Genomic DNA, 13492 nt, shown 5'->3' on the forward strand with positions numbered 1-13492 from the left:
CTTGGTAACGTTTATTTGTCAGTGGCCTTGACATGTGGTCAATTCACAATGTTGACAATAAGTTGAGCTTGGCCAACTCACCATATAGGTAGCTCTGGTAGTCGTCCTTTTTAGAGAATAAACCCTAAAATCAAGGTACAAACTATAAATGAGTCAGGTCTAACAATGCAGCAGTGCAAGAACACGTTCCTACAAACGATACAAATAGCGTGCACCTACACATACACAGGCCGGCATTGATGGGGATACGGTAATAGTTGTATTTCTGTGCTTTATTTTTCAACACTTATTTTCATATAAAGTAGGCATGGGTAATGCATCTGCACCTTTGCATCATTCCCTGCTACGTAACTAGTTGCATAACTTGCGCAACTGCTATTCTGCAGCAATCGCCAATAGTTGGCCCTTCGAGTTAAGTCATTCCTGATTTGTACAATCATTCTTGTTGGCGACTAAAGCTAGAGCTAGAGCCTTGAGCGTCCCCCTAAGGTCAGAGTATTGCACTGGCTCCCCTGCAGGTGCAGACCGGGCAGTCGCTACTCGACGGCAGCCCCTCGCTTCTCGACAGCCTGTCTGATGAGCGTCTGCGAGTCGGCGATCTCCTTGGGTATGGTGGCCATGACCCTGGCACTGGCCGGGCCCAGCTCGCGCGCCAGCTCCGACATCAACTGCCGGAACGCCACCGAGTCCATGTTCTTGGCCAGCAGCGTCAGCAGGAAGAAGTCGCCCAGCGGCAGCCGTTCGGCCACCTCGGCCACGTCTCGCGGGTCGGCCAGCCGCGCCGTGGCCCGCAGCATGGGCACGCGCAGAGCCGTGGCCGACATGGCCACCACCCTCCAGGTGAAGGCCAGAACACTGGCCACGGCCAGCAGCGCAAGCCAGAACCACAGCACCATGTAGATCTTCTCGTTGAGGATGTTGAGCGGCATCACGCACACCGAGTCGATAGTCTCGACGCTCCCAGATCCTCCCACCAGCTGGAAGTTGCACTTGGTCAGCTTGGGGAAGGTCTCACTCATGGGGCTGGCCCTCGTGCCGCTGCCCGTGATGAAGTGGGACAGCACGCGCGGTCCGTACCGCAGGAACTGACCGCCCAAGAAGCGGTCCGTGATGAAGATGTTGGCGATGACGTTGGCCACGTTGAGCAGCTCGCAGAGGACAAAGCGCGTCAGGTAGCTGCTGTAGGAGCCCAGGGAGGTGCGCAGGTAGCGAACCGTGTTGGTGAGGCGCGTCGAGCGGTCCTCGGCGTCCACCACAGGCACGTGCATCTCCTGCAGGAGGGAGGCCAGCCGGCGACCCTCGGACAACTTCCATAGCCAGTGCGGCACGTAGAACGCCACGCCCTGCAGGAAGAGCACGAACGCCACCCACTGGTAGTAGCCGTGGTAGCGGCGCTCGTCCGACGCCGCGTGCGCTCCCACGCCGTGATAGGCGATGTGACCTGCCGGCGGCCGGTCAGTCGGGTCAGTCGGGTCACTTGACACCAGACAGCTGCGCCGGCGTCACCGCGACGGGCCGGGTGCGATGTCAGCGAGCAGCGCTGCACGGGGTGTCGCTCGAGCTTACCCCGGATTGCACAGTCAGCTATTGACGTCATGCCACTCTGCAGTTATGGGAAATGTCAGTGTCTGGCAGTTGAATAAACATCTTTTATGTAATGAGTAGTTGGTAATCACTTTATTGGAAACATCTGTAACACGGAAGTCGACTGTTCTAGAGTGGGGAGCATTGAGCGCATGCGTAAACACTTCGAGATCGGGGAATGTCTACTTCCCTGTGAATTTTAGTCAGCCTTGCGGCCGATTTTCTGAGCAGCCTCGGAAGTCTTCCAGCGCTTTTGAGTCAGTGGGAAAACGGAGCACTAGTCATGGCCGCAGGAGACCACAAGTGTCAGAGCAATGCTACGCCTACGTAATCGCGCTGTGCAAGGCTGGGCTCATTTTCACTCATAACAAACTGTTCGCCCGGTTCACATGATCGTTTTCAGACTCACAACTACCACTTCGTCCGCTTAGGGAGCGGCGGTTCGTCCTGCTCTGAACCAGCAGTTCGTCTGACAAGCCCCACAGGTTCGTCCATGTCCCACTGAGCAGCTGCTCGGACCCAGCAGACTGGTCTTCTTCTAGGAATCGTCCAGCTCCCAGCACAGCGCCGGCTCTGTGTCAACCGCGCGCGGGAATTGGCACAAGGCCGCCGAATTTGTTTATGGCTGACTGGCCGGCAGTGGCGGAGGCCGCGGTCTGCGCTGGACGGTCATAGCGTGTTCCGGCCCGGTCCGAATCGTCCCTGGTACTTGCAGACCTACTTTGCATTACAAATACTTGTGCGGTCTGTCTAAGTCTCCGTCTGCCTCTCTGTAGTTGCCCATTCTTTGTTTCAAATATCCATCCGTCCGTCTGTCCATCTGTCAGCCTGTGTTTGTCTGCCTACGTATCCGTTTGTATGTAAATATGTCTGCTTGTCTGTCTCTCTGCACAGTCCGCCTGTCCTGTCTGTCCGTCTGTCTGTTTGTCTGTTTGCACAGTCTGTCTGTCTGTCTGTCTGTCTGTCTGTCTGTCTGTCTGTCTGTCTGTCTGTCTGTCTGTCTGTCTGTCTGTCTGTCTGTCTGTCTGTTTGTCTGTCTGTCTGTCTGTCTGTCTGTCTGTCTGTCTGTCTGTCTGTCTGTCTGTCTGTCTGTCTGTCTGTCTGTCTGTCTGTCTGTCTGTCTGTCTGTCTGTCTGTCTGTCTGTCTGTCTGTCTGTCTGTCTGTCTGTCTGTCTTTCTGTCTGTCTGTATGACTGTCTGTTTGCGCAGTCTGTCTGTCCGTCTATCTGTCCACTCTGGCTGTCTGTCCGTCTGTCTGTTTGTCTGCACAGTCTGTCTATCTATTGTTTGCGGAGTCTGTCTGTCTGTCTACGCAGTCTGGCTATCTGTCTGCCTGTTTGTGCAGTCTGTCTCTTTGTCTGTCTGTCTGTCTGTCTGTCTGTCTGTCTGTCTGTCTGTCTGTCTGTCTGTCTGTCTGTCTGCCTGTCTGTCTATCTGTCTGTTTATGTTCGTTAATCTGACTGCTGCTGCAAGGCTAGAGCAGCAAGACATACGGTTTTCTCGGGCATCTCCTACATCTTAACACATCGCGTGATGCTATAGCCGTCATTTAGATCACGAAACTGAGATTGCACGAATAACGTTGTCACGAAGAAGAGATTGCAGTGTTAGCCCTCTTCGCTGAACTAGTCTGATACCGGACACATCCCATGCCTGCCCATTGGCCGGCCATAAAGTATGCATGCATATGCATAATACTCCATAAACAGTAAACACTGCTCGGTTAGGTATGCAACATACATGTATACAGTCTGTACAGACAGTAGGTATACTCACTGTTTGAGTATGCATATATCAGACCCACACTCACTAGGCAGGTATGTACCATCAGGCCTCATACTCGCTGGTCAGGTATATTATCAGGCCCCATACTTACAGACTGGGCATTATCAGGCCTCATACTCGCTCATACTGGCATTGTCAGGCCCCATACTCACTGATCGGGTTACTCCATACTCACTGGTCGCGTTACCCCATACTCACTGATCGGGTTACCCCATACTCACTGGTCGCGTTACCCCATACTCACTGGTCGGGTTATCCCATACTCATTGGTCGCGTTACCCCATACTCACTGGTCGGGTACTAGTCAGGCCCCATACCCACTCACTGGTCGGGCTACCCCATACTCACTGGTCGGGTACCGATCAGAGGCGGTCAACAGGTGCGGCAGCGTGTATGTCGACGTCACCCAGCAGTAAGTATTGATGACGTCATTTGAGATGCGGTCCGGGTCGGCGTGGTGGCACGTCACAGGGTTACCAAACAGGGAGCTGGCACACAGCAGCGTCGACGATGCTGGAATAAACAAAATGACGCGATAAAAACTTGACACACCACAGGACATTGGTGGGGTGGCCATCAAAAAGGACATTGCTGTCCAGCATAAGGAAGAACAGTACGCTTCCTAAGAATTTTAATTTAACCATGCCTTGACCGAATTCAGTTGATTCGAAATAATTCAATGAGCAATGCAACGGACTACGGAGTCATGCAATGATCGACATCGTATGATAAGCGAATATAGGCGAACTCATTTGAATAAATATTCCTCCTCGGCTTTTAAATCAAATCCGTGCACTTTTGCCGTGCGCAGAACCGTATTGCAAACGCGTATAAAATCGGTGCTTTCATTTTCCTTGTTGCTACCGGCTGCACCGACTGCAGCTAAAACACAGGAAGATATATTTTAAAGGTAGTGTGCCACCTTTGAATGATTTCCCATTTTATTTTTCCTAGGATAAGAAGCTTCTGTTTTTACCTAATATCGCAAAAAAATCAAAAATGGGCCTAAAATAGTGCTTTTTTCGCCTAAAAGTTTATCGGTTTTTCGATATGTATAACAACTGTAGTGGGCTGACCTGCAAACAGGCGTCGGCAACAATCACGAATGCGGCGCACATGTGACAATAAGCAAAGGTCATTATAGAGCTACGACGTACGGGAATGAGTTATCAGCTGTCTTATCGTAGACAACACAATGTCGAATTTAAACTGTAAGCCTGTATTGGTATTGTTTCTTTAATTTGGCTGTCGAACATTAATTTATGGTTGGAAATATTATTTTATGTAAAATAGTTGATATGAAACAGCCGTCTCTTAAGTTATGACCCCATCTCACCACATGAAAGTGGCAGAAATGACAATGATCAGCTGACGCATTTTTCTTGGCCGAAGTCAGAGCGCGCGGAGCGACGCACCACCACCGCGCCCAAAGCCAGGGCCCCTGTAACGTGAGGTAGCCGAGTCGGGGCAGCGTGCGCTGACCCAAGCCGGGGCCACGGCTTTGGGCGCGGTCTACCGCATCCCCGCGGGCAGCCCCGGGCTATCATATGACACCGGGAGGACGCGCGGCCCCGGCTTGGGTCAGCGCACGCTGCCCCGACTCGGCTACCTCACGTTACCGGGGCCCTGGCTTTGGGCGCGGTCTATCGCACCACCTAACAGGCGTGTTCGAAACCGCAGGAGATGATGATGAACGGGTTTATCGAAACTTGATTGGATGAGCCTATCGGTAATAGCGATTTCAGTGTGTGCATTTATTGTTCATAGTGGTGTGAAATGTGGTTGGGGTAAGACCGACAACCCGTCGGGGCGAATTTCGCACTGGGGTACTCAAAATTTGAAGAATTAAAGACGTTTCCATGAGTTTTGAAGGTATGGATAAGTTCTAAAAATCCGGTTCTCCTTATCTGGGCCATTAACTCCATACGGTCCAGGAAAGCTGGCACACTACCTTTAACCCTCGCGGGCCCGGGGGGGGGGGGCGTTTTTCGCCCCCCCTGGCGAATATTTGCGATAACTCACGAACGCTTAGGGATAGGAAGGCGAAACTTTCAGTACCTTTTCTCCCATCAATTTGACATCTTCTGAAGTAAAAAATTTGGACCTAGCCCCCTTGATGACGTCACAAGGTCCATTTTTCTAGACCCCTGCACGGCAAACTTCGGCGTCACAGACGCAAACTTCAAATAGCTGCTAAAAATAGAGTTTTAGAGATAAAGACAAATTACGAGCACGGTTGTGTAGCGTTTGACCTAGAGAAAAATAGAAAAATAGTTTCGGTGACCTGAGGTCAGAGGTCAGGTCAACGACCCCGAAATGTGGTTTTAGTTTTTCGCAAATAACTTCGACAAAAATGGTCCTAGAGCTACGGCAGTGGTACCATCGCATTCGCCTTGTCAAGCCGCGTCGAATGATATATATTTTGTTCGGAAAAGGTCAAGTTTCATGTTGACCTCATGTGACCTCGAATGACCTCTGGTTGACCTTGACACATGAAAGGTCGTTTATGATGGATTTGTACCCGCTGATCACGAATCTGGCATCTATTTTCCTCTAAGCCTTCATTTAGAGCTTCCGGATGGCAAAATTGTCTTATTTATTATTACTAACTTGAATCAGTGAAATAGCCTCTAGCAGGGATACTCTTCTGTGACCTTGACCTTTGAGCAGCCTTGTATCGTAAGATGAACCACAAATAGGGAACTGATAAGCCTCAAAACATTTCAAAACATCTTGGAAGTTAGCACGCAAGATGTGCGAAAAAGTGCCAAGTTTGAGGTCAATTTTGAGCGTGACCTTGACCTTGACCTTTGATTTGGAGGACATTTTCAGAATCCTCAGATTCTCTTCTTTCGTTTAACACCCAATTTTGCCGGTTTGATGCAGCCTGCCGTCCTCTAGAATGCTTACTTTGAGATCACTACACATGTGCCGGTTTTGGCCTTTGACCTTGACCTCTGACCTTGAAAATTGACCTGAGGTCAAAAATTTTGGGTGCATTAGAATCGTCTCGTAAGGACCTTTCGTTTGGTATCGCTTTTGTTTCCGTAGCTCCCTTATTTACGGAGTTAGACAGGGGGGCGAAAAACGCCCCCCCCGGGCTGCGGTGGTTGGGATTACCCCCCGGGCCCGGCCGGGTTAAGAAGTCCAGAGTTCATCAACTCAAATTAAGAAAATATTTTAGTATTGCACTTCGACTAAGGTTTATGAAAGAGACGTCCACGGTCCAACTAGCCATCCATCTCAACTTGCGACCATTGGGATACCTACACGTGCTGCACGTCACCTAATGACGGCTGTTGAAAGTGAGTAAAGTAGGAACGCACTGCTAGCTAAGCACCAAATAGCCAGAAATTTAGTAAACGCTTTACACGCAACTTAAGCCATTCCTCAACGAGACACTGCTGTATAATCTCCATAGCAAATATTTTTATAGGCATATATCCTTGAAGTTGAATCCTCATATCACAATGCTGTGAACGTGATAACTGCAATGTACTCAATACTTATTAATGCATGAATCCAACACTCCGGATGCAGTGCTGACATTATTATGCGTCCACACGACTCGTGGAAGTCCTTTCAGGTGCACAAGCACGACGCTGACACTCGATTTGACCTTCGATAGCACCGCCCACTTACATATATGTATATGAGCGTGTAGCACGCCGCACAACGGTATCGAATACCGCTCGGATCAAATCAATCCGCTTCGCCGACAGCAAGGACGGCATTCATCATCAGCTATTCATTCATTAGCGATGTGTGACGGATCACCTGCTGGCGGCGCGTCCGTCAGTCGCCAGGGCAGCAGGTGATAGCGGTCGCGTGATTCAGGCGCGACGCACGCCACAGCAGTGGAGATGGCGGAAGTGCTGATTCAGGTTTGTTTCCGCATAGCTACGTCATCACTATTGTATGATTCTAACAAAGACAATTGAATGTTGCAGCTGCAGAAATGAGTGCCGCTGTGCAGGACATCGGCAATTATATCGTCTTGTGGATTTTAAATTTAAAAATCCATTCCATCCTTACTGAATTCGCTTTTCAAAAGCTTTGGTCATGCTCCTTCGAAGGGAAAGGAGGAAAACATCTAAACGGTTATAGTTAGGGGAGAGTGGGGTAAGATGCCCAGGGTGGGAAAGACGCCCCACCCCCTCTAGCGGCGAAACAAAGAATCGAGCCTGGAAATTAATGTTCTTAGCGTAAAGCGGAAGCCTGCCTTGTTAACTGCACAAAAATTTGCGAAGCTCAGTTGAGCAACGGCTGGCTGGTGATTGCATGTTCTTTATTTGCTGCTTTCAATAAATATTCTGGTGTCAAAACATTGTAAATATCAAAGACGGTAGATAATTTTTGCGTCCCTTGCTATAGTCGTGATACATTAACATGCGTGTACCGTGTCCCAAACAGTTTGTTTCAGGGTGTAGTTTTATGGCTAACAAATTGTACTGATTTAACCCGGCCGGGCCCGGGGGGTAATCCCAACCACCGCAGCCCGGGGGGGCGTTTTTCGCCCCCCTGTCTAACTCCGTAAATAAGGGAGCTACGGAAACAAAAGCGATACCAAACGAAAGGTCCTTACGAGACGATTCTAATGCACCCAAAATTTTTGACCTCAGGTCAATTTTTAAGGTCAGAGGTCAAGGTCAAAGGCCAAAACCGGCACATGTGTAGTGATCTCAAAGTAAGCATTCTAGAGGACGGCAGGCTGCATCAAACCGGCAAAATTGGGTGTCAAACGAAAGAAGAGGATCTGAGGATTCTGAAAATGTGCTCCAAATCAAAGGTCAAGGTCAAGGTCACGCTCAAAATTGACCTCAAACTTGGCACTTTTTCGCACATCTTGCGTGCTAACTTCCAAGATGTTTTGAAATGTTTTGAGGCTTATCAGTTCCCTATTTGTGGTTCATCTTACGATACAAGGCTGCTCAAAGGTCAAGGTCACAGAAGAGTATCCCTGCTAGAGGCTATTTCACTGATTCAAGTTAGTAATAATAAATAAGACAATTCTGCCATCCGGAAGCTCTAAATGAAGGCTTAGAGGAAAATAGATGCCAGATTCGTGATCAGCGGGTACAAATCCATCATAAACGACCTTTCATGTGTCAAGGTCAACCAGAGGTCATTCGAGGTCACATGAGGTCAACATGAAACTTGACCTTTTCCGAACAAAATATATATCATTCGACGCGGCTTGACAAGGCGAATGCGATGGTACCACTGGCGTAGCTCTAGGACCATTTTTGTCGAAGTTATTTGCGAAAAACTAAAACCACATTTCGGGGTCGTTGACCTGACCTCTGACCTCAGGTCACCGAAACTATTTTTCTATTTTTCTCTAGGTCAAACGCTACACAGCCGTGCTCGTAATTTGTCTTTATCTCTAAAACTCTATTTTTAGCAGCTATTTGAAGTTTGCGTCTGTGACGCCGAAGTTTGCCGTGCAGGGGTCTAGAAAAATGGACCTTGTGACGTCATCAAGGGGGCTAGGTCCAAATTTTTTACTTCAGAAGATGTCAAATTGATGGGAGAAAAGGTACTGAAAGTTTCGCCTTCCTATCCCTAAGCGTTCGTGAGTTATCGCAAATATTCGCCAGGGGGGGGGGGCGAAAAACGCCCCCCCCCCGGGCCCGAGAGGGTTAATGTTACTTCGGCACCTTGGGGTAAGATGCCCCCTGTCGTGATGGGGAAAGACGTCCCCCTAAATCTGTAGGCTGTCCTTCAAGCAGCCCGTCAAATCATTTCTTACATACTTGTGATGAGAGACAAAAGCCGATCTGGGACTATTGAGAGTCCAGTACGGTCGGGTGCTCCCCATGCCGGTCTCTCGGCCCACACAGCGACTTTTTGGGCGGCATCTGACTCTGAGAGCCCTCACGACGGCCTCTGTGGGCCCCATTATTGGCTCCAGGGCCCCTCACGACATCCTTTGAGGGCTCCTACGTTGGCTCCACGGGCCGCGCTGGCATCTGAGGTCCCCACGATGGGCTCGAGGGCCCTCAAGCATCATGAAGACCTATAAGGGCCACACAGTGGTCTCCGAACGCCACCACGGAGGCTTGTTTGGCAGCGCTGGACTATGATGGCCCCAACGATGACCTCTGAACGACTACTTTTGAGGGCCCTTACGATGACGTTTGGTGTCTACTGCAGGCTCGAAGGGAATACTGATTCGTTCAGGCGATTCACGTGCTCATTTATGTCGCTTATAGTGCAGGGGGCATCTTCCCCAACGCCAGGGGGCGTCTTTCCCACCCTGTGGGGTAAGATGCCCCCTTTCACTTCTTCAGGAAAATGCTTAATAGCAAAAAAAGTTTTCATATTTCAGGCACGAAAGTGTGATATTTTTGGAGAACAATGATGTCGGCTTTCGTTGAAACTCCAAGTTTTTGCTTTCCTATCGTCATTTTCGAAAAATATATGACATAGCAAAACCCTGGGCATCTTTCCCCACTCTCCCCTATAGGCCTTCACTATAAAAAAAATATCAATGAAATTATGCCCGACATTGTTTGTATAATAAACACAATCATCATTTGATGCTTCCGCGCGATGGTCGGGTTTTATTACGCATCTGTGATTTCAGCATTTGTGACAGGTAAGCTCAAGTCAGTCCCCTTTCCTGTGACAACTCGATAGGAAGGCTGCAAGGGCGTATTATTTTAAGCTGAGATTTTAAGCTTTATTTTAAGCGTCCCAGATAGCTGAGGGCTATTACCGGAGAGACGGCTGATAGACGGCTGAGCTACACCCCTCGCGAACGGCGGAGCTGTCAACCCAGCCGAGTCCGGTTTTTCGGTTTTCTGCCTAGGGTTTTCTGGACGTTTTTTGTTCCTTGGCTATCACGGCTATCGCCTTCGACATCAGCTTACAGTACTCGACAAACGTGACACTTTTGCTGGCGCTCCCTCACCGAAAAATATGAACGTCGTTAGCCGGTAGTGCAGCTGAAAGAGATGGTTGTCGATGCGGATACCGTCTGGGCCTTTTCCCTCGATGAACCGGGAGATATCTGCGAACATCTCCGAGAGCGCCATCTTGTCCGGCGGCGGCCGCGACCCTGAAACAGGGCGGGAGGAGCAGCAAGTCGTGCCAGCCCAGCAGAGTGTCGTGTCAAATATCAGGAGTTTAATTTTCTGTTTTTAATGAGAGGAATAAAAATTAAGCATTTATTTTAATGGCACTGTCTTATGCTATCGAAATCGTACCCTAAAATGTCAGCAAAGGTGGGTTCAGCAAATCAGCAAATGTAAAATAAGAGGAAGGAAAGAAAGGCTTACAACAAGTTCTTTGCCACTCTGCCTCCTGAGCCAGCATTTACCAACTAAGTTCAAGCTAAACAAACTGTCCATCAATCTGGCGTTCGAACTAGCCGTCCAACTGCAGTGTATGTAACTAAATCTCGCTAATTCACTTCATGAATACTGAACAGCTCAGTCGTTTGCTTTCACCTGCTCCGACGAGCTTCACGTTCTCGTCACGATCGTCTATGGGGTTGGCTAACCGCGACTTGGTTACCATTGACCGAGGGACAACTGTCTCATTTGCATGCAAGAGTCGAACATCTACGCCAATGTGCTGTGTGCAGACATGTGCATGGATCCAAGTGATCTATGATCTTATCAGAACTCAGCTCAAGAACCGTGGGATCTGATTCTAAAATCAATTTTCTAGGACTCGTGCACTGGTCTGGTTGTATGGATGATGATTTCGAAAGTTATACCGAAAGTTGCAGATTTTTGCTATGGACAGGCGGGGAATGGGGATTACACTATAAACACCAACTGGACCGATAATTTTGCCGTGAATCTCGATATCTTTAGAGTGAGCATATCTTGGCCCTGCGCCTTTTATTAGGGACTGGCGTCTTTCAGTCAAAATCAATGGGTACCCACTGCCCAGTGCCAACTGCCCACTGCCCATGCCTGCTCACCTGTCAATTGAAATCCGGATGAATTTCTGAGACTGTCGCCAGTGTCTCAGAAAGTCGTGTGAAGTGAAGGGCGGGATCCTCAGTTTCAGAAATGCCGTAACACAATTGCGCCCTTCCTGCGCCCGCCACCCTCCGTTCGACTACTGAGGGCTATCCAGTGTCCACCCAGCCGCTCAAACGTCGTCCATAAATAATAGACACACAGGCATAAATACGACGTGTGACTGTGACAGCGGACCACCCGTGCCGCCTCTGGTCGCCTTCTTCTGATGGGCCCGAGTGCGTGACGCAGAAGAGGCGATACTTCTTCGGGAGGCGCCGCATCGCACACCAATAAACACCCCGACACCATACGTGGACAAACACCACGCAGAGACACTGACAGCAGCTTTATCATTCCACTCTGTTAAAAAACAACTCCATCTTAAGGTGGTCACGCTAGAAAAGCAGCTTTATCATTCCGTTGTTGAAAAATTAGTCTATCCAAGGATGGTAGACATGCCACATTTACATCATTAGATATTAACTAATAGGCTCAATTTTACACTATTATCATCAAGAGCACGTAAAGATAACAATCTTTGACCCAAACTACTGTTATCGATTTCCCAAGCCAGCCCTAAAAGAGTTTTGTCCAGTGTTTGCGTAAGCAATGACAAAAAAAAATGGTACCGGTCTCTGAGCACGTGGGTTAAAGCGTCAATCCTTGTTGCGTGAGTGCTATGCCGACGTGAACTACGGCATGGTATTTGTGTGTATAGTATTTATTGTATAGTATTATATATACATATATAGTATATGTGTATAGTATTATTATTGTGTATGGTATTTGTGTACATAAATATATACTCGAAGTATTGCCGCTGTGCAAAGTGCAACGTCCATCCTTAACTAATCGTTTCAGACAAGAACATTCCGAAAGACAAGTTACCCAGCACACATTTTTTTCGCACAGTATAATAAGCTAGCACCCAGATGTGGCGTCCTCTCATACTCGACGTGCGAGTCGGTTTAATGGTTCGCAAATTTGCGGCGCGGCGCCGGAGCGGATGGGGCGACGCCACGTGTTTGCCAGATGGGCGTCGGCCTCCAGACGGCCCCCAGACGCCGCGGTGACCAGGGGGGGGGGGGGTGCGGCGCTCCCCTTTCCCAAACGCCGCGCCCGAACGGCCCTGGCGGGCGAGACGCCGCCCGGCCAATCAGTCGCTGCACTGGCTCGTATTGACAAATTCACAAAGAAATGTCAAACTGCGAAACCAGCGTTTACAACAATCAATACGAACACTCTAAAATTTGTAGTTTTTCTCACCTTTTTGAAATTTAAGGTCCTTAGGCTATTTTTCGATTTGCAAGGAATTAGGTAAAGCATTGTGCAAAATATGTTTGACTTATGCGTGACATTCATTTCATTGCAACTCACTCAATAAATGATTGGAACAGTTTTAGTTGTACGTTTAACGTTGCACATTATTGAAGTCATAGCATCTTTTTAGCGCATCCGATTAGAATTTTAAGATGGGTATATTTCTGCTTTTACCCATGATGAACGCTTGCCGTCGGCGGTTTCGACCCTTTCTTTACAAGCGTGCGGCGGGGTGGGTCGCTCCTATGCAGTTCTCACCGAGCATAGCGAGTGTGACAGTCAAATTGAGACTTCCGTGAGTTAGACACAAATAGATCTGATGGATATCGGACCCGGTGAGAACGGCGGACGGCTGTTTCCCGGCCGTGTCGTGAGTACGACGGAAAAACACGGTCCGTCGGCTACATGGGACCGTCGATCCAGCCGATTTTCCCGTCAATTCTCCTCCAGACGGTGCTGCCTCTGGCGGCGGAATGCTGAACCGTGTAGCGCCCAGGCACAAAGCCGCATTTCCGTTCAGGATACGGACAGGGCGAAAGGCATGCAGGATGGGTGAGCACCACCCCCAGTGTTATCCTCTTATACACAGCGACTGCGTGTGAGGAGGCTGAAGGGCGGTACGGCTGGAGAGACGCCCCAGGACGCTGACAGCTGACCGATGGTCGCTGCGAACAAAGGTCCCCGCGCGCACCCGGGACCCTCTGACGACACCCGCCGCGCAGCGACGGTGCAGCAGGCCCAGCGACAAAAACAGCCCCTGAGCTGAATAGATAAGGCGACGCACACTCGGTGCGTTCCTTTTTACCGGCCGGCTCGGCTCCGCT

The 13492-nt window shown here is 49.4% G+C and overlaps 1 protein-coding gene across 2 annotated transcripts; it reads right to left on the bottom strand.

The window, feature by feature from the left end:
* On the bottom strand, nucleotides 1-11643 carry LOC122385350 (innexin inx2-like). Of its 2 annotated transcripts, none has more exons than XM_043373565.1 (4): nucleotides 11306-11643; nucleotides 10286-10432; nucleotides 3718-3882; nucleotides 1-1441 (listed from the first exon to the last, which is right to left on the bottom strand). In XM_043373565.1, exons 2-4 carry the CDS (start codon nucleotides 10407-10409, stop codon nucleotides 537-539), a joined length of 1194 nt encoding a protein of 397 aa, XP_043229500.1. In that variant the 5' UTR covers nucleotides 10410-10432; nucleotides 11306-11643; the 3' UTR covers nucleotides 1-536. The 2 variants fall into 2 exon arrangements, with proteins under 2 accessions (XP_043229500.1, XP_043229502.1); XM_043373567.1 differs by having other exon boundaries at nucleotides 10286-10438.
* Between the last annotated feature and the right edge of the window lie 1849 nt (nucleotides 11644-13492).

This window comes from Amphibalanus amphitrite, unplaced genomic scaffold (assembly GCF_019059575.1).
Source record: "Amphibalanus amphitrite isolate SeventyFive unplaced genomic scaffold, NRLGWU_Aamphi_draft 000215F_arrow, whole genome shotgun sequence".
Lineage (NCBI taxonomy): Eukaryota > Metazoa > Arthropoda > Thecostraca > Balanomorpha > Balanidae > Amphibalanus > Amphibalanus amphitrite.

What these genes read in the sequence shown, in the direction of transcription:
- LOC122385350 (XM_043373565.1), bottom strand. Translation starts at nt 10,409, where the DNA reads ATGGCGCTCTCGGAGATGTTCGCAGATATCTCCCGGTTCATCGAGGGA. An exon ending in AACGACGTTCATATTTTTCG is followed by an intron (nt 3,883 to 10,285) that starts GTGAGGGAGCGC and finishes TGTTTATTCCAG; the next exon opens with CATCGTCGACGCTGCTGTGT. An exon ending in CTCTGATCGGTACCCGACCA is followed by an intron (nt 1,442 to 3,717) that starts GTGAGTATGGGG and finishes GGCCGCCGGCAG; the next exon opens with GTCACATCGCCTATCACGGC.